Genomic DNA, 24,687 nt, shown 5'->3' with positions numbered 1-24,687 from the left:
TTTTCCTTCAAGGCTTTATATATGTCATCCCATTGCCTTCTTGCCTGCATGGTTTCTGCTGAGTAGTCCGAGCTTATTCTTATTGACTCTCCTTTGTAAATGACTTTTCGTTTATGCCAGCCACTCTTAAAATTTTCTCTTTATCTTCGTTTTGGCAAGTTTGATTATAATATGTCTTGGTGACTGTCTTTTGGGATCTGCCTTATGTGGGGTTCGATGAGCATCTTGGAGAGATATCTTCTCATCCTTCACAATATCAGGAAAGTTTTCTGCCAACAAATCTTCAACAATTCTCTCTGTGTTTTCTGTTATACCCCCCTGTTCTGGTACTCCAATCACTCGTAGGTTATTCCTCTTGATAGAATCCCACATAATTCTTAGGGTTTCTTCATTTTTTTAATCCTTTATCTGATTTTTCCTCAAATAAGTTGGTGTCAAGTGCTTTATCTTCATTCTCACTAATTCTGACTTCCACTGTCTTGATTCTGCTCCTACGACTTTCTGAGTTGTCTAACTCTGAAATTTTGTTGTTAATCTTTTGGATTTCTGATTGCTGTCTCTCTGTTGATTCTTGCAGCCTGTTCAATTTGTCATTTAGCTCTTCTCTAATCTTTTTAATTTCCTCTATTGTGTGTTCTGTGTTTTGCTTAAATGAAATTAGTATCTTTTTTAAAAATATAATTTATTTTTTGTTGTTGAGAATATACACAGCAGAACATACACTAATTCAACAGTTTCTACATGTACAATTCAGTGACATTGGTTACATTCTTCAAGTTGTGCAAGCATTCTCACCCTCCTTTTCTGAGTTGTTCCTTCCCCCATTAACATAAACTTACAGCGCTCTGAGTTTCCTGTCTAATCTTTTGAGTTGCTTTTGTCAGCTTAATCCTAGGTAGATACTAAAAGAGCACAGTGCTTTTTACTAGTTAAGCTAAACTATTGTTTGGTTTTAAGAAGACTTCAGGGAATATTTTTGGTCTAAGGTTTAAGGTTTAAAGATTGTCTCAGGGCAGTAGGTTCAGGGGTTCATCCAGCCTCCATGGCTCCAGAAAATCTGGATTCTGTAAGAATTTGAAATTCTGTTCTGCATTTACCCCCGCTTGTTCAAGATTCTTCCTACTATAGAATCTTTGATCAAAATGTTCAGTAATGATAACCAGGCAGCATCCAGTTCTTCTGGTCTTATGGCAAGGGAGGCTGTTGTTCATGGAGGCAATTAGCCACATACACAGTTTTTTCTTCCAGTTCCTGACTCTCCTTCTTCCTCTGTTGCTCCAGGTGAATAGAGACTAACTGTTGTGCCTTGGATGGCCCCTTGAAAGCTTTCAAGATTCCAGGCACTACTCAGTGAACTAGAAGGTAGAACAGAAACACTAAACACATTATTAGGCCCATTAACTGGGGTATCCCATGAAACCATGACCCTAAACCTCCAGACCAAGGAACCAAATTTTATGAGGTGTTCGGTTGTACATAAGCAGCCTGAACAGCTACTCTTTTGTTGTTGTAAATATATCTATCAAACAACTATTGCCAATTTAACTTTTTATAGGTGTACAACTTATTGACAGCAGTTACATTAATCTGCTGTGCAACCCTACACTTAATCAATGTGATTTTTCCATCACCATAAATCAAAACTCAGTGTGTGATTAATATCTTGTTCACATATCATTTTGCACATCTTCAAATATATTTATAGAATTCTTAGGAGTGAGCAAGTTAGAAAAATAGAAATTGTTAATTTTAATAAATATTGCTGATTTCTTTTCTTTCGTAAATCAATTTTTGCAATTTATTTTGACTTTCTGTTTGCGGTTGGAGCCCTGATGGCACAGTGGTTAAGAGCTTTGCTGCTAACCAAAAGGTTGGCAGTTCGAATCCACCAGCCACTCCTTGGAAACTCTGTGGGGCAGTTCTACTCTGTCTTACAGGGTTGATGTGCGTTGGAATCGACTCAGCGGTAGTGGGTTTTTTATGTTGGGATAACTAGATGGCTTAGACCACCTCACCACTAATAATTCTTCCTTCATCCTCTGTTATGGTTTTAGTTAAATCATTATTCAGTGTTTAAATTGTTATAAGTACATAAATAAGTATATACTGCTCAGGATTGGGCAGTGTTTCATTCTGTTATACATAGGGTTGCTATGAGTTGGAACTGACTGGATGGTACCTAACAACAACAACAAACAAACCCAGAAGTGTTCTATGATTATCTGTTCTTTCTGTTAGGCCTTTTGATTTTTATCTGATGTAACAATTGCTTCATTTTTTTTCATTTGTTTAGTTTTCTGTACGTTATCACTAATTCTTCGTACACTCTTAGAACTGTAAAACCCCTCTGTTATGGATTGAATTATGTTCCCTCAAAATTTATGTTGAAGTCCTACCCCCTAGTACCTGTAAACCTGACCTTGTTTGGAAATAGGATCTTTGAAGATATTACTAGTTAACATAAGGTCATGCTGGAGTAGGATAGATTCTAATTCAATCTAAGTGACTCCTTGTAAAAGAGGAGAAGAGACACAGGGAGACAGACAGAGGGAAAGATGGCCATGGGACAGTGGAGTCATGCTACAGCAGTAAGCTAAGGAATGCCTGGTCTGTCAGAAGTGAGAGAGACAAGAAAGTATCTACCCTGAGCCTTCGGAGGGAACATGGCCCTGCCAACATCCTGAATTTGGACTACTAACTTTCAGAACTGTGAAACAATAAATTTCTGTTCTTATTGGCTACTCAGTTTGTGGTATTTTGTTATGGCCTAGGAAACTAATATACCCTCTGTGTGCAAACACAACACACAATTTATCAGTTCTTTTTTTGGTTGAGTGGGGAGGATGCACTCATTCCTAGATTTCTCACTTTTCTGCTCCAGCCCAGACTGTTTGCTGTTTAGGGCTACTGTATAACCATGGTCCTGAGATTTTCCTTTGCCGTCATCCTGGGAAATCCCTTTGCTCCAGTGTTAGTCCCTGTTTCCTGGATCTTAGGGTTTTGTCTTTTTTTGCTCCCTGGTTTTGGTAGAGCACATTTTCTGAGAACTTTCTGAGAGAGTGCTTCAGATGTAAATGTTTTGAAATTTTGCATATTCGAAAATATTTCTTCTGCCCTCACACCTTATTGGTTGTTTTGCTGAGGATACACAGTTTTGAAACATTACTGTTATTTTCTTGCTTCAAGTGTTACAGTTGAGATATTTGATTCTGTTCCTGTTGGTGGAATAATTCACATTTGTGTTGTTTTTAAAAATAAATAAGAAAACCTGAAATGAGAAATATAGACAAAAAGTTTTGATGCTTTCTACCTTACAGATTGTTTTAAGCCACTTGTAGACTAGTGAAGTTACAGAATGAAGTCAGAAAATTATAGAGTGGTTTAATAATCATAGTGTTAGTGTGTATATTACATCTTTAGGTGGTAAACTTTATTTCCTACAATAAACATAGTCTTGCCAAATTACTTTCCTGAAATGAATATATGGTAAGTAAGTGCAATTTTCAGTAAGACAGTATTTATAGCTTCAAGATTGTTACTTTATGGTCTGGGATTTTACCCTTCTTAAAAGCTGCAGCCTGTCACTATTTCATAGATACTGGCAGAAGACACGAGAGCTAGGTCAGAGACAAAGAACTTTATTTATTCACAGTATGGGTATCATATTTGCATAGGTTCCTCCTCTTGCCCTCTAAGTCCTTTGGGGGTGGCTGAATATGGTCCAGATGGATGCTGCACACACAGGTTTGCCTTGCAGTTGAGGAACATTGAGCTTGAGGAATTCACTGCTTTTATAGTAATGAGTGATCAGTAAGCAAGCTTGCTCTTTGTCCCAGAAGGAAACGTTGTATCATTCGGTAAGGTTGTTTGATACAAACACAAGTCTGACAAATTTCTGTGCAAAGAGGGGTCAGGGCATTGTATTCTTGGCATATCCAGCAAGACATACGGGAGCATGAGTCCTATGGGGAAGTGTCTTTCCTAACATGTTCTATAGGAGGTGCATCAGGATGTATTAAAGGAACTCATTGTAAGCCAAGTAGCTAGAGGGGGAGATTTTTACCCTAGCTTGGATTAAGCTTGTTATATTCCTAGTCTATTGTTATGGATTGAATTGTGTCTCCCCAAAGTGTGTCAGCTTGGCTAGTCCATGATTCCCAGTATTGTGTGATTGTCCACCATTTTGTCATATGATGTGATTTTCCTATGTGTTGTAAATCCTACCTCCATGATGTTAATGAGGTGGGATTATCGGCAGTTATGTTAATGAGGCAGGACTGAATCTACAAGATGTAGGTTGTGTCTTCAGTCAGTCTCTTTTGAAATATAATAATAGAGAAACGGGGACATCATTACCACCAAGCAAGAAGAGCCAGGAGTGCGTGTTCTTTGGATCTGGGGTCCCTGCGCTGGAAAGTTTCTAGACCAGGGGAAGATTGATGACAAGGACCTTCCCTGAGAGCCAACAAAGAGAGAAAGACTTCCCCTGGAGCTGGCACCCTGAATTCAGATTTCTAGCCTCCTAGACTTGAGAGAATAAATTTCTCTTTGTTAAAGCCATCTGCTTATGATATTTCTGTTAATAGCAGCACTAGATAACTAATACATATATTGAAATGAAAGTCTTTCAAATATTTCTTAGCTTTTACCCTGCTATAGTAAAATGAAAAGGATCCCTGGTGTCGCAGTTGTTAAGTGTTTGTCTGCTAACCAAAAGATCAGCTGTTCGAACTCAACCAGCCACTCCATGGGAGAAAAGACCTGGCAATCTGCTCCCATAAAGATCTCAGTCTAGGAAACCCTTTGGGGGCAGTTCTGCTCTGTCCTGTAGGGTCGCTTTGAGTCAGAATCGACTCAACAGCACATAACAACAACAGTAAAATAAAAATGATTAGCTCAAGATATTGTGCTTAACAGTCTCCTGTTAAGATTCTTTATTAACAACTGCTAATAATGCTTGTAGTCTCTGATTTCAAGTCAAGGCTTTATAAAAGAATATGGAGCTTGTAATTTTCTGAGAACACATACTGTATGTAGTTTATTCTTCCCAAAGGTTTTTTTTTTTTAACCTCTGACTTCGATAAGGTTTTTTTTTTTTTTCCCCCAAATTGTGCTTTAAACCAAAAACCAAACCCTCTGCCATCAAGTCAGTTCTGACTTATAGCAACCCTAAAGGAAGAGTAGAACTGCACCTTAGGGTTTCCTAAGGAGTGACTGATGGATTTGAACTGCCAGCATTTTAGTTAGCAGCCATAGCTCTTAACCACTGAACCACCAGGGCTCCAACACAGCAGGATATAAGTTAGAAAACACAATGTCTCAGTATCTCTTTTTTTTTTTTTTTTTTTTGTCTAGAAGAAACTTTTGTACCTAGTATTCATAGCTTGGCCAAATATCCTTGGGTTTAAGCTGTGAAAGTGGTTGATAATCTATAGCCATAGTTTGACAGGTTTTCTGTTTAAAATTTCATCTTCCATAGACTTACCATTATAAGGGGTTGTCTTCTTAAAGCATTTTAGTAATAGTGTACCGTTTTAAGTTTGGTGCATGAGAACATATTGTGTTTCAGGTATCTCGTTTATATCACTTTCTTCTTTTTCTCTTACATTTTATATTCTTTGTCTGGATCAAAGGTGATTTTTCTCAATGTAAAACTAACAGCGCTCACGAATAACACATAAGGTACTCCCAGCACCCAGATCTTGATTTCTGATGTCATTTTCCAATAAAAGGAACCAGGGCTTCTTGGAGAAATGGCTGATTCTTGGGCTGGGGTAAAGAATACACAAGATGAGCTTGGAGCATCTTGTAGTGCTAGAAAGTAAGGAAACGCTCAAAAAACAAACAAAAAAATCCCCACAGTGGTGGGGGTATGTAAAAGGGACACAGGAGCCAACCTGAAAGACTTCCAGTGGCCAAAGCTGGAACAACTTGAGCAACAAAACAAAGTAGTATTGGATTATAACCCAAAGGATAGAACAAGTATCAGCGAGTCTACACCAATACAGATTGAAGAAATAAGTGAAAGAGAAGAGACAAGTCTCCTGTACAGAAGAGATCTAAATAATTCATGTATGCACTCTCCCCTCAAGAAGGTGGAGTATAACTCCACACCTTTTAAGTATGGGCTACTCTTAGTGACTTGCTTCCAAAAAATACAATATAGAAAGGAGGGACAGAAACTTGGAATTTTCAGTGAAGAAACTTGGCAGACTCTAGCTTAGCCACGTAATCCAGGTTAACATCATCAGTGATAAGTCATGTTGATAGCATATACCCTTGATATGATGTGCTGAGAATGGCACCTCACCTCTGTGGTAGAGATAATCCTAGTCTAAACATAAGAAAGACCTCAGACAAATGTAAATTGAAGGATATGCTACAAAATACCTGATCTGTATTCTTCAATATCGTTAAAATCATCGAAAACAAAGAAAATCTGAGGTACTTTTATAGGCCAGAGGAGTGTTAGGAGACATGATAAGTAAATGTAATGTGATATCCTATATGGAATCCTGGAACAGAAAGAAAAAGGACATTAAGGGAAAAACTAGTAAAATCTGAATAAAGCGTGGACTTTAGTTAATAGTAATGTGTCATTATTGGTTACTTTCATGTGACAAATGTATCATAGTAATGTAGGATACTAAAAATTGAGTAAACTGGGTGCAGTACAGGAACACTATATTATTTTTTCTGTAAATCTAACCAGCCATTAACTGCTGGCATAGGAGATGATTATATTGAGTTGAGGAGAGAACATGGAACCCACTTATATTGACTTTCAGCCTGTGTTTCTGTTTTCAGTGCAACCTCTCCCTACCTCCTTCTGAGGTAACAATTGCCTCCAATTCCTTAGCTTTTCTGGCTTGCTTCTCATTGGTGTCCTAGAGACATTTGGATTTTAACTTTTTTTTTCCCCCCTCAGGCTCTGTTCTATGATAAAATTGTGACCTAAAGACAATAAAAGTGTATTAAATATAAAATAATGCCTTGCAATGTAAGTTTACATTGATTGTTGTTAATAGCTGCCATGGAGTTGGCCCCGTACTCACGTGTTCATATCTTTCCTGTGAGACCAGATATTTTTCAGATCTTTATGGCCTAGCTCTAGATCTTATGGGCTGCCTAAATGGACAAGTGTGATTAGAAGCCATGTAAATTACCTTATTTCTGGTTGATTGTTAGACGAACAAAAAAAAACCACACGAATTCATACATCGTGTCTTATAATTTTATTCAGATCCATATAATCACTGTGAAATAGGGATATCATTTGATTGAATTATATTAATGTAATTGTTTTGGTTGTTAAAACTTCTGTTCTTTGATTCTTATTTGATTCTCTTGGAAATAAATTCAAAGGTTGATAAGTTATCTGATAGTTTACAAACCAGTAATAGTGTAATATTGACAAATCTCCCACACACACAACTCCACCTCCTTTCCAGAACCACAGTCCATTTATTATAAAATGTTTAATGCATGTATACTTACAATTATTGTTAGCCTTCATATATTTGTGTTATATTATGGAAGGTTTATTTCTTAATGCCTTTTTGACTCCGTACTTAGTAGAGAAACTGAAAAACTGAACGTGCAGTGATTGGATATGGAGTTAGTTTTGTGGGTGCAGGAAGGGAAAGAAGACCATAGTATTTCTAGCTGAGTTGCAAGAGGTAGTAAAGTGTCAAATTACCTGCAGTTTTTTAGGTCATGGTAAACATTTTGGATTCTATTTTAAGTGATAAAACAACTGAATAGTTATATCAGAAGTGTCGTATGCTCTGATTAGTGTTTTAAATAGATTAGCTATTGTGTGGAAATGGAATTATAGAAGGATCAGAGTGGCAGTAAGGAGACCAGTTAGGAGGCTATGTTGATAGTGTAAGTAAGAATTCTTGGATCAAAAAGGCTTGAAGCAGCAGACATGAAGAGAAAGTGAATGGACTAGAATATGTTTTGGAGGTAGGGACAGATGTCCTTTTTGATAGACTGAATGTTGGAGTGAGGGTGAGAATGTAGTAAAGAAATGAATCTAGATTTTTGACTTGAACAACTGAATGGATCTTAGTACCACCTGTTTATCAAGAAAGAAAATAAGGAAAATATAAGGTTGTAGGAAAATGAAGTTGTTGATTTTGCTAAGCTATTGTAACAGAGACCAAAAAATATAATTTAAAGATAGAAATTTATATTCTCTTTCATTTAATAGTCTCTGTTCTGTGCAAACAGGTGGCTCAGTCTCTCCTGGTCATTGAAGAGTCGAGGTTTCTTTCCTGCCTTTGCTCTACCATTCTTGAGGTTGTCTTCCCCTTCTACATGGCCAAAATTGGCTCACTTCTTGTTTTTGTAACAGCTTGTGAGGAAGGGAAATGGGCAGAGTGGTGCTCAAGCAGTTTCTTTTAAGCGTATGTTATGGAAATTATGTACATCGCTTCTCACATTCTTTTGGTAAGAATTTAATTGTATTGCCACACCTTGGTGCAACGGAGACTGGGAATTGTAGTCTCTAGACTACTATTATTATTATAACTATGTAAGAAAGGAGAATGGATTTGGGGGATAATGATGTGATAGGCAGAGCCCTGGTGCCATAGTGGTTAAGAACTTGGCTGTTAACCAAAAGGTCGGCAGTTTGAATCTACCAGCTGCTCCTTGGAAACCCTATGGGACAGTTATTTTCTGTCCTGTAGGGTCACTGTGAGTCAGAATCGACTCAACGGCAATGGATTTGGGATGTGGTAGGCTGAATAATAGTCCTCCAAAGATGTCCATGTCCTAATTCCCTGTGAATATATTATGTTACATTGTAAGGGAGTATTAAGATCACAGATGGGATTAAGGTTGCTAATCAGCTGACCTTGAGATGGGGAGATTATCCTGAATGATCTGGGTGGGCCAGTGTAATCACAAGGGTCTTGATAAGTGAAAAAGGAGGCAGGAGAGAATGTCAGGGCAATGCAATGTGAACAAGACTGTATTGGGCATTGCTTGCTTTGCAGATGAAGGAGGGAGGTCATGAGCCAAGGAATGTGGGCAGCCTCTAGAAGCTAGAAAAGGCAAGAAAATAGATTCTCCCCTAGAGCCTCCAGAAAAGAAGGCAGCCATGCCAACACTAATTTTAGCCCAGTGAAACCCATTTCAGATGTCTAACCTCCAAATCTGTAAGATCGTAAACTTGCGTTGTGTGAAGTCAACTAAGTTTGTGGTAGTTTCTTACAGCAACAATAGGAAAATAATACACATGATAAGTTAGAGCTGCCTACTATGATATAAAAATGAATAGATGGTTGCATATATAAGTTGGGAATTACGTAGAACTTTTCTGGTCTACAGACAAGGCTAGAGATAATTGGGAGTCATTTAGTACCTAAAGTAACAGCTTAGGTGAAATGACCTAACCAAAAACAAAAAAGAAAAAACCAAACCTGTTGCCGTCAAGTGGATTCCGATTCATAGAGACCCAACAGGACAGAGTAGAACTGCCGTATAGGGTTTCCAGGGAATGACTGGTGGATTCCAACTGCCAACCTTTTGGTTAGCAGTTGAATGCTTAACCAGTTCGCCACCAGGCCTCCGAAATGACCTAAGTACTGTGAAAAAACGTTTTTTAAAATTTTTTTATTGTGTTAGATGAAGGTTTACAGAGCAAACTAGCTCTCATTAAACAATTAGTACGCATGTGGTTTTGTGACTTTGGTTGCCAACCCCACGAGATGTCAACACTCCCCTTCTTGACCTTAGATTCCCCATTATCAGCTTTCCTCTCCCATCCTGCCTTCTTGTCCTTGCCCCTGGGCTGGTGTGCTCATTTAGTCTCCTTTTGTTTTATGTCTCATCTTTAAGAGCTACGGCTACTAACCAAAAGATCGGCTACTAACCAAAAGATCGGCAGTTTGAATCCATCAGGTGTGCCTTGGAAACCCTATGGGGCAGTTCTGTCCTATAGGATCGCTATGAGTCAGAATTCACTCGACAGCAACGGGTAACGGTGATCTTTGGCTGAAACATGAATCTCAGGAGTGACTTCATTACTGAGCTAAAAGGGTGTCTGGGGGCCATACTGTCGAGGTTTCTCCAGCTTCTGTCAGACCAGTAAGTCTGGTCTTTTTTTTTTTTTGAGTTAGAATTTTGTTCTACGTTTTTCTCCAGTTCTGTCCAGGACCCTGTATTGTGATCCCTGTCAGGACAGTCAGTGGTGGTAGCTGGGCACCATCTAATTGTGCTGGACTCAGTCTTGTGGAGGCTGTGGTAGTTGTGGTCCGTTAGTGCTTTGAACTAACCTTTCCCTTGTGTCTTTGGTTTTCTTAATTCTCCCTTGCCCCAGACAGGGTGACACCAATAGAGTATCTTAGATGTCCGCTTACTAGCTTTTAAGACCCCAGATGCTACTCATCAAAGTAGAATGTAGAACATTTTCTTTATAATCTATGCTATGCCAATTGAGCTAGATATTCCCAGAGACCATGGTCCCCACAGCCTTCAGCCTAGTAATTTGTTCTCTCAGGGAGTTTGGATGTGTCTATGGAGCTTCCATGACCTTGCCTTCATCAAGTTGTGCTGGCTTCCCCAGTACTGTGTACTGTCTTACTCTTCACCAAAGTTACCACTTACCTATTGTCTATTTAGTGTTTTTCCATCCCCACCGCTCCCCTCCCTTGTAACCATCAAAGATTGTTTCTTTTTGTGTGTAAGCCTTTTCATGGGTTTTTATAGTAGTGGTCTTGTACAGTATTTGTCCTTTTGTAATTGATTTGTTTCACTCAGCGTAATGCCCTCTAGATTCATCCATGTTGTAAGATGCTTCACAGATTCATCTATGTTGCTTATCGTTGTGTAGTAGTATTCCATTGTGTGTATGTACCGTAGTTTGTTTATCCATTCATCTGCTGATGGGCATCTTGGTTGTTTCCATCTTTTTGCTGTTGTGAGTAGTGCTGCAGTGAACATAGGTGGGCATATGTCTGTTCGTGTGACAGCTCTTATTTCTCTAGGATATATTCCTAGGAGTGGTATTGCTGGATCATAGGGTATTTCTATTTCCAGCTTTTCAAGGACGCGCCATATCGTTTTCCAAAATGGTTATACCATTTTATCATTTTATGTTCCTACCAGCAGTGCGTAAGAGTTCCAATCTCCCTGCAGCCTCTCCAACATTTGTTATTTTCTGTTTTTTTTTGATTCATGCCAGTAATGCTGGAGTGAGACAGTATCTCATTGTGGTTTTGATTTGCATTTCTCTGATGACTAGTGATCATGAGCGTTTCCTTATGTGTCTGTTAGCTGTTTGAATGCCTTCTTTGGTGACGTGTCTTCATTTCGTTTGCCCATTCTTCAATGGATTGTTTGTCTTTTTGTGTAGAAGTGTTGGATTTTCCTGTAGATTTTAGAGATTAGATCTTTGTTGGATTTGTATTAGCCAAAATTTTTTTCCAGTCTGTAGGTTCTCTTTTTACTCTTGTGGTGAAGTCTTCTGATGGGTGTAAGTGTTTAATTTTTAGAAGATCCCAGTTATCTAGCTTATCTTCTGGAGTTTGTGTGTTGTTAGTTATGGTTTGTATCCTGTTAATGCCGTGTATTAGGGCCTCTAGCATTGATCCTATTTTTTCTTCTATGATCTTCATAGTTTTGGTTTTCTATTTAGGTCTTTGATCTAAATAGAAATTAGTTTTTGTGTACGGTGTGAGGTACGGGTCCTATTTCACTTTTTTTGCAGATGGACATCCAGTTTGCCAGCACCATTTGTTAAAAAGACGGTCTTTTCCCCATTTGACAGACATTGGGCCCTTGTCGAAGATCAGGTGATCGTAGGTGTATAGATTTATGTCTGGGCTCTCAATTCTGTTCCATTGGTCAGTGTATCTGTCATTGTACCAGTACCAAGTTGTTTTGACTACCGTAGCTGTGTAGCAGGTTCTGAGGTCAGGTAGTGCCAGTCCTCCTACTCTATTCTTCAATAATGCTTTTCTTATCCGGGGCCTCTTTCCTTTCCATGTAAAGAGAATGATAAGTTTTTCCATCTCTTTAAAGAATGCTGTTGGTGTTTGGATTGGGATTACATTGTAGATTGCTTTGGATAGAATTGACATTTTCACAATGTTGAGTCTACCTATCCATGAGTATGATATGTTTTTCCATTTATGTAGATCTTTTTTGGTTTCTTTCAGTAGTGTTTTGTAGTTTTCTTTGTGTAGGTCTTTTACATCCCTGGTTAGATTTATTCCTAAGTATTTTATTTTTTTAGGGGATATTATAAATGGTATTGTTTTCCTGATTTCCTTTTCGTCGTTCTCTTTATTGGTGTATAGGAATCCAGCAGATTTTTGTATGCTTATCTTATATCCTGCTACTCTGCCAAATCTTTCTATTAGTTCCAGTAGTTTTCTCGTGGAGTCTTTTGAATTTTCTATGTATAGTATCATATTATCTGCAAACAGGGACAGTTTAACTTCTTCATTACCAGTTTGGATGCCCTTTATTTCTTTTGCTTACCTTATTGCTCTAGCTAGGACTTCCAGCACAGTGTTAAATAGGAGTAGTAATAAAGGGCATCCTTGTCTTGTGCCTGTTCTCAAGGGGAATGATTTCAGCCTCTCTCCCTTAAGAATGATGTTGGCTCTTGTTTTTGTATAGATGCCCTTTATCGTATTGAGGAATTTCCCTTCTATACCTATTTGATTGAGAGTTTTTATCAGGAATGGGTGTTGGACTTTGTCAGATGCCTTTTCTGTGTTGATTGAGATGATCATGTGATTCTTTTATTTATGTGGTAGATTATGTTTTTTGATTTTCTAATGTTGAACCATCCTTGCACACCTGGTATGAATCCCACTTCGTCATGGTGTATATATGTTTTGATATGAGGCTGAATTCTGTTGGCTAGAAGTTTTGCATCTGTATTGATGAGACATATTCATCTGTAATTTTCTTTTTTTGTGGTGCCTTTGCCTGGTTTTGGTGTCAGGGTTATGCTGGCTTCATAGAATGAATTCAGAAGTATCCCTTCCTTTTCTATGTTCTGAAATAGTTTGAGTAGTGCTGGTGTAGCGCTTCTGTGAATGTTTGATAGAATTTTCCAGCAAAGCCATCTGGGCCAAGAATTTTTTATGTTGGGGGCTTTTTTATTACCTTTTCAATCTCTTTTCTCGTTATGGGTCTGTTCAGATTTTCAACATTAGTTTGTGTTATTTTGGGTAAGTAGTGTGTTTCTAGAAATTTGTCCATTTTCTCTAGGTTTTCAAATATGTTGGAGTATAGTTTTTCATAGTACTCTGTTATGACCCTTTTTTATTTCAGTTGGGTCTGATGTAATGTCTCCCATTTCATTTCTTATTTGGGTTATTTGCGTCCTCTCCTGTTTTTCTTTTGTTAGTTTGGCCAGTGGTTTGTCGATTTGGTTGATCCTTTCAAGGAACCAACTTTTGATTTTGTTGATTCTTTCTGTTGTTTTTCTATTCTCTATTACATTTATTTCTTCTCTGACCTGTATTATTTCCTTTCTTCTGGTGGCTGTGGGCTTCTTTTGCTGTTCTTGTTCTATTTGTTTGAGTTGTGTAGCTAATGTTTTGTTTTTGTTCCTTCTTTTTGATGTGTGCATCTCTCGCTATAAATTGACCTCTGAGGTCCGCCTTTGCTGTGTCTCAGTGGTTTTGGTATGATGTGTTTTCATTCTTGTTTGATTCTAGGGATTTTTTGATTCCATCATTGATTTCTTCTATTATCCAGTGGTATTTAAGCAGGGTGTTATTCAGTTTCCATGTATTTGTTTTTTTTTTTCCCCCTTGCTCTTCCTGTTGTTAATTCCTACTTTGATGACTTTGTTATCAGAGAAGATACTTTGTATTATCTCAGTGTTTTGGATTTTGTTGTGGGTTGCTTTGTGGCCTAAGATGTGGTCTTTTCTGGAGAACGTTCCATGTGCATTGGAAAAGAATGTGTACTTTGCAGCTGTTGGGTGAAGTGTTTTATATATGTCTGTGAGGTCAAATTGGTTGATTGTGGCCTTTACATCTTCTATATCTTTGTTGAGTTTCTTTCTAAGATGTTCTGCCCTTTACCAAGAGTAGTGTGTTGAAGTCTCCTACTACTATTGTGGAACTGTCAATTTCTCTTCAGTGCTGTTAGAGTTTGTTTTATGTATTTTGGAACTCTGTCATTGGTGCCTAGATGCTTATTATGGTTGTGTCTTCGTGATGGATTGTTCCTTTAAACATTATTTAATGCTCTTTGTCTTTTATGGTGCATTTTGTTTTAAAGTCTATTTTATCTGAGATTAGTATTGCTACTTCTGCTCTTTTTTGGTGGCTGTTTGCTTGATATGTTTTTTTTCCATCCTCTGATTTTTAATAAATTTTTATCTTTGTTTCTAAGGTGTGTCTCTTGTACACAGCATATTGATGGATGCTGTTTTTTTTTAATCCATTCTGTCGCTCTCCATCTCTTTATGGGTATATTTAGCCCTTTTACGTTCAGTGTAAATATTGATAGGTGTGAGTTTATTGCTGTTATTTTGTAGTGCTTTTTTTTGTGGTGCTGACGTTTTCTTTGTTCCTCTTATTCTCCTTTGCTGAATTCCTTTTGTTTGTGGATTTTTTTTACATTTCTTTTGTTTTTGTAGATTTTGTGTTTCCTGGGACTTTGTTTTTTTTGTCTTTATTTTGATGAGTAGGTTTGTTAACTTTGTTTGTGTTTACCTTGAAATTTACCCTTATATTGCTAGGTTTGAACCAGCCTTTTATTACTTGGTATCACCTTGACTTCCTCTGCATTTGAAAGTTCTCTGCCTACACTGTTTATTCCCTCTTATTGTTCTGACGTTGTTTTCGTTTACAGATTAACTTCTCTGCTTCCCTGTTGTAAATGTTTTATTTTTGATTTATCCTTGGGAGTTCATTATCTTGGTTGATATCTGGCTGATGTAGTCTGATGTCCTAGATTGAGGCTGTCATCTGATGTTGGTTCTCTAACTAAAGGACTCCTGTTAATAATTCTTATAAATTTTGTTTGGTTTTTACATATTCCCTTAATGTCTATTTATCTGGAAATGTCCCCATTTTACTATCATATTTGAGCAAGAGTTTTGCAGGATATATTATTATTGGTTGGCATTTTTTTCTTTCGTGGTTTTATGTATGTCATCCCATTGCCCTCTTGCCTGCATGGCTTCTGCCAATTCATCAGAGCTTAGTCTTGTTGTTTCCCGTCTGTATGTGACTTTTCGTGTTTTTTTGAGCTGTTCTCAGGATTCTTTCTTTGTCTTTGCTTTTAGCGAGTGTGATTATGATATGCCTTGGTGATTTTCTTTTGAGGTCTCTCCTATATGGGGTTCGTTGATTTTCTTGAATGGTCAGCTTTTCATCTTTCATGATATTAGGGAAGTTTTCTGTTGGCATTTCTTCAATGATCGTCTCTGTTTTTTCCATTTTCTCCCCCTCTTCTGGGACTCAAATCACTCGAAAATTTTTGCTTTTGATTATATCCCACATTGTTCTCAGGGTTTCTTCATTTTTTTCTCTGATTTTTCCTCAGACAACGTGATACACAAGTATTTGTCCTCAATTTCGCTGATGTTGGCTTCCATTATTTTAAACCTGCTCCTCAGACCTTATATGACACTATTTCTGAAATCTTGTTGTTTATCTTTTGGATTTCTAATTGTTATTTTTGTATGATTTGTAGTTGTGAATTTATTTTGATATTTTGTTCCTTTATTATTTCCCTGAATTATGGCATTGTTTTGTCTGTCTTTTTTATGATTTTGTCTGTATTTTCTATGATTTTGGTCTATTTTTTCCTCATTTTTGTTGATTTTTTTCTTCAACTCATGGGTAGCCCTTAATATTAGAGATTTTAATTCCCTATCAGGTAGTTCCAGTGCCTTTTCTTCTAGTGGAAATTCATCGGGTGTTTTATTTTGAATGCCTAGTGGAACCATCCTGTACTGTTTTTTAATACGTTTTGATATTATCTGCTGTCTTTGGGGCACTCAGTAATTATTTTCTTTGTTTATTGATTGTAGGTTTGTTTGTTCCGTTGTGCTTTTTTGTTTTGTTTGGTTGTGTTTGAGCTGGGTGTTCTTTGTTATTTGCTCAGCTGTGGGCATGATACTTCTCACTACTTCGTTCAATGGGCAGGGCCAGTTGCTCGGCTATGGTGTAGCAGGGCAGGTCCAGCGAAGAGGGAGTGGCTGGGATGGGTCGTTTGTGTCACGTACTGGGGCCAACAGGGCGGGGCTTGGGGGTCAGTGCAGGGCAGGTTCCAGTAGACCATGGCTGTGCTGCTCGGGTATGCGATGCTCAGTGAATGGTGCAGATAAGCAGGAGGGGGGTGGGGGAGGTTGTCATTTGTGGAGCTAAGTGGGTGTGGGGAAAAAAGAGAAAGAGGAGAGAGAAACAAGGGCCAAAAAAAAAAAAAAAAGTGCTGAGGGAGGCTGCCTTTGGAGTGGTGAAGACCTGGGGAAGCTATGTGGCAGTAGCTTTTTAGCCAGGTGTTTAGGCACAGCCCATCAAGAAGGGACATGTATGGCACACACAACTAGGTGAGCAGGGGAAAGTAGGGGAAGGATGGGGGAGAGAGATAAGAAACTAGATTAAAAAAAAGGAGAGAAAGGCACACTGGGCCAGGTTGTCAGGAGAAAGGAATGGACAGAATGTAGAGAGATAAGAAACAGAGGGGAAAAAAAAGACTCCAGGTGGTTGGGAGTAAGGAAGATAGAGACAAGAAACTGAGCAAAAAAATAAGAAAGAAAGAAAAAAAAAAAAGCCCCAAGGGAGCCCACTGGTAGCAGGCCCCTAGCTGTGTGGCAGTGCACAGCCCGTGAAGAAGGAGCAGAGATGGGACATGGCACCAGGTGTTCAGAAAAAGTGTAAGAAAGGAAGGTAGAGAGAGACAAGAAACCGAGAAAAAGAAGAAGAAGGAAAAAAATACTCCAGGGTAGACCCCCGGAAGCGGGTCCCCAGCTGAGCAGCGCTACACAGCTCATCAAGAAGGATCAGAGATGGCACATGGCACCCAGTGTTCAGGAAAAGAGTAAAGAAGGAAGGTAGAGAGAGACAAAAGAAAAAAGAAGAAAACAAGAAAAAAAATGCCCCAAGGGAGCCCACTAGTGTGGTGGTGCAACCTGGGGAAGTGGCTCCCCAGCTGAGCAGCACTGCACAGCCTGTCTAGAAGGAGCAGAGATGGCACACAGCTCCAGATGTTCACGAGAAAAGAAGAGAGGGATGGCAGAGATAGACAAGAAACCGAGAAAAGAAATAAAGAAAAAAAATCCCCAAGGGAGCCCACTGGCTTGGTGTTGCTGACCAGGGAAGTGGGTGCCAAGTTGAGCAGTGCTTCACAGCCCATCTAGAAGGAGTGGAGATGGCACACAGCGCCAGATATTCAAGAGACAGGAAAAGAAGGAAAGTAGAGACGAGAAACCGAGAAATTAAGAAAAACAAAAAGAGAAGATATATATATATATGCCCCCAGGGAGCCCACCGGTGTAGCGGCGCAGACTGAGGAAGTGGTTCCCAGCTGAGCGGTGCTTCACAGTTTGTCAAGAAGGAGCGGAGATGGCACATGGAGCCAGGTGTTCACAAGAAAGGGAAAGGCGGAGGTGAGAGAGAGAGAAGAAACCAGAAGAAGTCGAAAAAAGCAACAACAGCACCAAAAAAATGGCACTGAAGGAGCCGGCCGGTGTGGGCAAGGCAAATCCAAGTGACAAGGAGCTGGCATCTCCTTGCTGCATGATCACGTCCTGCCGGAAAGCTACAGAGGCTGAGCAGAGGGAAGAAGGGTAGGAGGTGGGAAAGCATGTATTGGTGGTTACCGAGTGCTCTGTCTCCTGCTGGGAGCTTCATGCAGCTGCCTTCCCATACTCCCTGTCCACTGATCTCGGTGGCTGAGGAGTCCAAGATGGCGAATCCGTGCCACGTTAGCTGATAGGGGACCTCCACTCTGTATCTCTCCTCACTCTCTGTTCTCTGTCAGTTTCTCATTCCATTTGGTGCTTGGTTGAGTTCTTTATCCCTTCATTTGACGCTTAGGGTTCTGGTATTGATGTTTGTCTCTGTTTTCGTTTTTCTGTTCCTTGCTGTGGAGGCACAGCATGGTCCTTCTGTGTATAGAGCCATGTTGACGCCTTTGAAAAAATACTTTAATATTTGTTTATATAAGACTTGCTTCTGTCTATAGCACCATGTTGGCTCCTGTGAAAAAAACCTTTTCCTATTTGTGTATATAAGACTTGCTTCACTATTTTTCAACAAATTATCTTAGTGTATGAATTTTTCTAAATGAACTTTAGAATCACTTTGTCCAGTTAAAATAACTTATGTTGAAAATGTTTTTCGATAAATATGTAGATTTATATATATCTTTACAACATTAAGTCCTACACTCCTGAAATATGATGTGGATTTCTTTCTTCAAGCCTTCTTTTAGGTTTTCCATTTGTATATTTTTTAGTCTGTATTTTCTGTGTATCTTTTAATTGGTTTATTTATGTAGAGGTCTGCCTACCTCTTTTTAAACTTAAATAGTTTATATTTTTATTTGCTGTTCTGATTGTTTTAATTATTTATCTGCTAGTTGGTTACTTTCAGTTAATAGGGAAATGATTTTCAAATTTGATTATGGAAATGTTGGTATATTTCTTTTGTAATTGGTCCCCTCGATGAATCCCTTTGTTAGTTTTTTTTTTTTTTCAGTTGATTCTTTGGAATTTTCTAGGTAGATAGCTGTATTGTTTGGAGAGAAAATATGTGTATTCTTTTCATATACACACACACATAATATACATGCGTATGTTTATGTGTGTAAATATGTCTTTCTTTTTTCCTTTATTGAGTTGAATAAGAATTTCTGTAACAAGGCTAAATAATAGTGGTAATTGTTTTTCCATCTTAGAAAGTATTTGGAAATTTTAGATCCATTAGTTTAACACGTTAACTACATTACTTGTTTAAACTTGTTTAAACCACGAGAGTTATAAACCTGCAAATATCTTATAAAATATTGCCCTCCTTTCAAGATTTTTTTAAACAAAACCCTTAAAGATGTATCTTTTCAGGCCTTTTATATTTCAGAATCTAGGGGTTTTTATACCTGCATGAATATTCCTTGTTAGTAAAATAACCTTCTAGTATTACAAGGAGGCTTGAGTTTGAAAATAAGAAGAATCATGTAATCTTCTCAGAAGTTTGTAGTTTTGGGCTAAGTGCTTATAGCTGGAAAGAATAACACATTACAAAAATATACTGCTTTTTTTCCAAGAGTTTAAAGAGCCCTGGTGGCACAGTGGTTAAGCGTTTGGCTGCTAACCAAAAGACTGGCAGTTCCAATCCACCAGCCGCTCCTTGGAAACCCTATAGGGCAGTTCTGCTCTATCCTACTTGACGATAGCGGGTTCTTCCAAGAGTTTACAGTGAGAAGGTGATAGAGGTTATTCTTTTTTAGCATGCGGTAAAAAGGTTTTTCTGTCCTTGTGAAGAAATAGTTGTACCATTAGAGTAACTTGGAAATCACTCATTGCCATAGCCCTAGCAAAGATTTGAAATGTGCCGATTGTAAGTAAAAATGGCCCTCAGGAATAGATAAATTGACTACAGGGAAGGGCATGAAAAGTGCTTTTAAAAAATCCCGATTGGTATTAAAAAAAAAAGAAAAAGAAATATCCTATGAAAGCTATCCTTTTCGGGTTCCAGCCTAACCATTCTCAAAAAATAATTTCCACTACTACATAATGTCTGCCAGGTACCATTAGAAACAATTCAGGAATATTTAAATGTTTGTTCTCAATAGCCGTTTTGTATCCTGGAAATACTTTGTTGTGCTCCTTTGAGCTATTTTGTACGATAAAGTTGGGCCCTCATTGCATAATGCTTTAAAAGCACCAATTCAACAAATATTTATATAGAGCAGAAAATTTCTGAATTAAGCACATTAGTATATGCTTAAGTCTATACAAGAGTGAATGCATTAGTGATCTAAAGCAGTAATCAGTTAGACCAGTTTAGGAGCTTCAGTAATATGTTGTTGTTAGTTGCTAGGTGCCGTTGAATTAGTTCCGACTCATAGCGACCCTACGTACAACAGAACAAAACACTGCTCAGTACTGTGCCATCCTCACAATTGTTAGGCTTGAGCTCATTGTTGCAGCCACTGTGTCAATCCAACACATGGTGGGTCTTCTTCTTTTTCAGTGACCCTCTGCTTTACCAAAAGCATGATGTCCTTCTCCAGGGACTGATCCCTCCTGATAACTTGTCCAAAGTATGAGAGACAAAATCTCGCCATCCTTGCTTCTAAGGAACATTCTGGCTGTACTTCTTCCAAGACAGATTTGTTCGTTCTTTTAGCAGACCATAGTCTATTGTTTGCAGCTGTTTCTTCTCATTTTGAGTTGTGCCACATCAGTAGATGAAGGTCCTGAAAGCTTGACTCCATCCATGTCATTAAGGTTGACGCTATTTTGAGGAGGCAGCCCTTCCCTAGTCGTATTTCGCGTGCCTTCCAACCTGAGGGGCTCATCTTCCAACACTATATCAGTGTTCCGCTGCTAGTTATAAGATTTCCACTGGCCAGTTTTTTCGGAAGTAGACTGCCAGGTCCTTCTTCCTAGTCTATCTTAGTCTGGAAGCTCTGCTAAAATCTGTCTACCACGGGTGACCCTGCTGGTATTTGAAATACTGGGGGCAAAGCTTCCAGTATCACAGCAACACGCTAGCTGCCACAGTACGACAAACTGACAGACATGTGGTGGTCAGTAATATACATATGTCAAAATAAGACGTCAAATGCTCTGAAATCATTTATATTCAAGACTCATTGTGTTGGTCAAGCCCAAAAGAAAGCATTATAGTAAGTATCTAGATTCTTTCAATTTCAGAGGATATTAAGATGTTATGACATTAATATATTAAGCAATGAGCTTGCTAATTTTTTTAAAAGTAACATGGCTTAAATAAATAAGGCATCATAAGAAACTTTTATTTCGTTCTTTACAGTTTATAAAATTCTTTCATGTATTTGGTGTGATTTAATTTTCAGTAATATCTTGAGAAAAGTAAGGCTTAAGAAGCTACACTACCCAAGGTAGACTTAGTGTGTCGCTTATTCTACAACTATTCTAAGATTCTATATGCTGCGACTATGTAATCTACATCTTTGTTGTTATCTGACTACCTTTTCCTTTTTTTAAAAATATGATTTCTGTTTGGCGTTGTTATTCTTATTTGTAACTTAAAAATAATTATTTTCATTTTACTTCTAGAACAAATGAAAGCAATGTATTCAATATAAAATTATGTTAAATATATCACAAAGGATTATTTTATCTTCAAGGTATAAGCTAGCATGTGGTCTAAAATGAAAAACATTTTATCTTTACTTTTCACGTAATTTTTCAAAGTTGAAAGTTGTCTAAATTATTTTAAATTTTGTCTTATAGATACTATATTTCAAAAGGTGCTATAGTGGATCAACTTGGAGGCGACCTAAATTCAACTCCATTGCACTGGGCCACAAGGTTGAAATTTACTTCTGAAATTTTTTTCTCCTTTGGTTCCTTTTTTAGTCTACAGCTAAGCAACTTTTTTTTTTGTTTTAATGATATGCTAAAATGAATAGAGTTTATACCAGTAGTTAATATTATTAATATGCTAATGTATTGCTCTCCAATGTTACCTACATTAGAAGCAAAGTTTGTTTTCCAAAGGGACATTAGTGAATTAACCAGGCAAATATGGATCCAGTTGGTTATAAGATTGATTTAAACTTTGAATTTGTAAATGTAATACTTTCGCAGCCTTAAATATATTTATAATTAAAAAGCTAGACCTGTTCATGGGACTACTGGAATAGAATTAATAATTTTTTATTATTACATTTAAAGAAGTTATGAGTTTCTCCATAAATTATCAGAAAAATGTTATTCCAGTTAACACTTTTTAAGAGCCATAAAATCCTAAACGTGTCTTGACATATACTTATTTTAAAATATCTTTTAAAAATATTTCTGTAATTTTTTCTATCATTATCCTAATTATAAAAGCTCTTTCCAGATTGTCCTATTTGAAATAGCTTTCTATATCTAAGTGTTCATTCTTTTATGTTTTAGACAAGGCCATCTGTCCATGGTTGTGCAACTAATGAAATATGGTGCAGATCCTTCATTAATTGATGGAGAAGGATGTAGCTGTATTCATCTGGCCGCTCAGTTTGGACATACCTCAATTGTTGCTTATCTCATAGCAAAAGGACAGGTAAAATATCACAATTAGTGTGGATTTCAATTAGATGTTCTTCATTGTTTAAATCCCTCATATCATTGGTGCTACATGTGTAACAACCTGGTGATATTTAGATAGTAGTTTCTGAAGTCATGAAAAGAAATAAATATATAGTTTGATGTTGAGCCATTTAATGCAGTTAACATAAAAATAAGAAGGATAATCATGAATCAGATAATGATCAATTAAGTTGAGTTTTTTGTTTCTGAGTGACGTTGTTAGGTTCCATCAAGTTGGTTCCAACTCATAGTGACCCTGTGTACAACAGAACAAAACACTGCCCAGTCCTGTGCCATTCTCACAATTGTTATGCTTGAGCCCCATTGTTGCAGCCACTGTGTCAGTCCATCTTGTTGAAGGTCTTCGTCTTTTTCACTGACCCTCTACTTTACCAAGCATGATGTCCTTCTCCAGGGACTGATCCCTCCTGATAACATGTCCAAAGTATGTGAGATGTAGTCTCACCATCCTTGCTTTTAGGAGCATTCTGGTTGTACTTCTTCCAAGACAGATTTGTTTGTTCTTTTGGCAGTGCATGGTATATTCAGTATTCTTCGCCAACACCACAATTCAAAGGCATCAATTCTTCTTCGATCTTCCTTATTCATTGTCTGGCTTTCGCATGCATGAGGCGATTGAAAACACCATGGTTTGGGTCAGACGTTCCTTAGTCTTCAAAGTGACATCTTTGCTTTTTAACACTTTTTACGAGGTCTTTTGGGGCAGATTTTCCCAGTGCACTGCGTCTTTTGATTTCTTGACTGCTACTTCCATGAGTGTTGATTGTGGATCCAAGTAAAATGAAGTCCTTGACAACTTCTGTCTTTTCTCGGTTTATCATGATGTTGCTTATTGGTCCAGTTATGAGGATTTTTGTCTTTTTTTTATGTCGAGGTGTAATCCATACTGAAGGCTGTAGTCTTTGATCTTCATCAGTAAGTGTTTCAAGTCCTCTTCACTTTCAGCAATCACGGTTGTTACATCTGCATAACACAGGTTGTTAATGAGTCTTCCTCCAATCCTGATGCTGTGTTCTTCATACAGTCGAGCTTCTTGGATTATTTGCTCAGCATACAGATAGAATAAGTATGGTGAAAGGATACAACCCTGATGCACACCTTTCCTGACTTCAAGCCATGCAGCATCCCCTTGTTCTGTTCTAATGGCTGCCTCTTGATCTATGTACAGGTTCCTCATGAGCACAATTAAATGTTCTAGAATTTCCGTTCTTCGTAATGTACATTGTGCATTATAGCTCAGGAAAAGAGGCATAGACTGATTAATTGCTTGAAAGGAATTTTCTTATCTATTACTGTGTTAACAAACAGCACCAACCGTTTATTATGTCTCACAATTCTTTTGGTTGACTGGGCTGAGTTGAGTGGTTCTTCTCCGTTTGATATTGGGAGACTGCAGTCAGTAGTACTCAACTGGACTGGAAGATGACTTGCTCCCATATCTGGTGCCTTGGTAGAAGTAGCTAGACAGCTGGGCTCAGTTGGGATGCTGAGATGGCTAGACCGCTCTCTTTCTCTTCTTCTCTCCATACTGTCTCAGAGTTTCTCCTCCACATACCTTATCACATGTTCTCTCTAGCAGTAAAAACAGACTTCTTATGTGGCAGCTCAGAGCTCCCAGAAGAATAAAAGCAGAAGCTATTCTGTTTTTTTAAGCCTTAGATCTTGAACTGACATAGCAATATTTCTGCCCCATTCTATCAGCTAAAGCAAATAACAGGGCCAAGTCATATTCATTGTAGAAAGGGACAGCACAAGGGTGTGAATACCAGGAGGCAGAGTTCATTTGGATCAATCTTTGGAGACAGCCTCAGGGAATTATCATTGTTCTGCTATGATTTCTTCCAGACTAGAGTGAGCAAACTATGACCTAAAGGCCAACTCCAGCTTTGTGTTTATAAATAAAAGTTTTATTGGAACACAGCCATGCCAGTTTGTTTATATATTCTCTATGGCTGCTTTTATGCTGCAACAGGAGAGCTGAGTAGTTGCAACAGAGGCCATGTGGCCTACCAAACCTAAAATACTTATTTTCTGGCTGCAGTGTGCTATATTCACAAGTTCTTAGTGAAGACCATTTGGAGCAGAACACATACCAGACATTGTTCTAACGGTGTGGTCAATAGGTATTTATTACTCATAGAGTAAGCAAGACAGGGATGAGAACAGCATACATCATCATCAGCCAAGAGTCCCTGAAATTAGGCTTCCATCCTAGGGTACTGTTAGATTGCATTCAAGCCTGCCCGACTTCGTGTATTGGAAGGAGAATGCCTAAGTCCCTCTCTCTGGGTTAAATGCTAACAGGACAGCCATGCGTACGTGCCATATAGCATGTACAGAGAACGATATGGGAAAGGGTTGATAAAGGTAAAAGGGGGTAATAAAAGTGGAAG

At 38.1% G+C, this 24,687-nt stretch overlaps 1 protein-coding gene across 3 annotated transcripts in view; it reads left to right on the top strand.

The window, feature by feature from the left end:
- Positions 1-24,687, top strand: part of ZDHHC17 (zinc finger DHHC-type palmitoyltransferase 17) — a 151,514-nt gene that overhangs the window by 72,638 nt on the left and 54,189 nt on the right. For all 3 annotated transcript variants that reach the window (XM_004384621.3, XM_023738891.1, XM_023738890.1), the window contains exons 4-5: positions 21,434-21,511; positions 22,103-22,247. In XM_004384621.3, the coding sequence (XP_004384678.1) occupies positions 21,434-21,511; positions 22,103-22,247 (223 nt within the window). The remainder of the gene's footprint in view (positions 1-21,433; positions 21,512-22,102; positions 22,248-24,687) is intronic.

Source organism: Trichechus manatus, unplaced genomic scaffold, assembly GCF_000243295.1.
Source record: "Trichechus manatus latirostris isolate Lorelei unplaced genomic scaffold, TriManLat1.0 scaffold00125, whole genome shotgun sequence".
NCBI classification, from domain to species: domain Eukaryota; kingdom Metazoa; phylum Chordata; class Mammalia; order Sirenia; family Trichechidae; genus Trichechus; species Trichechus manatus.
The sequence above is the reverse complement of the archived record's forward strand: the minus strand, read 5'-3'. Positions and strand labels throughout refer to the sequence as shown.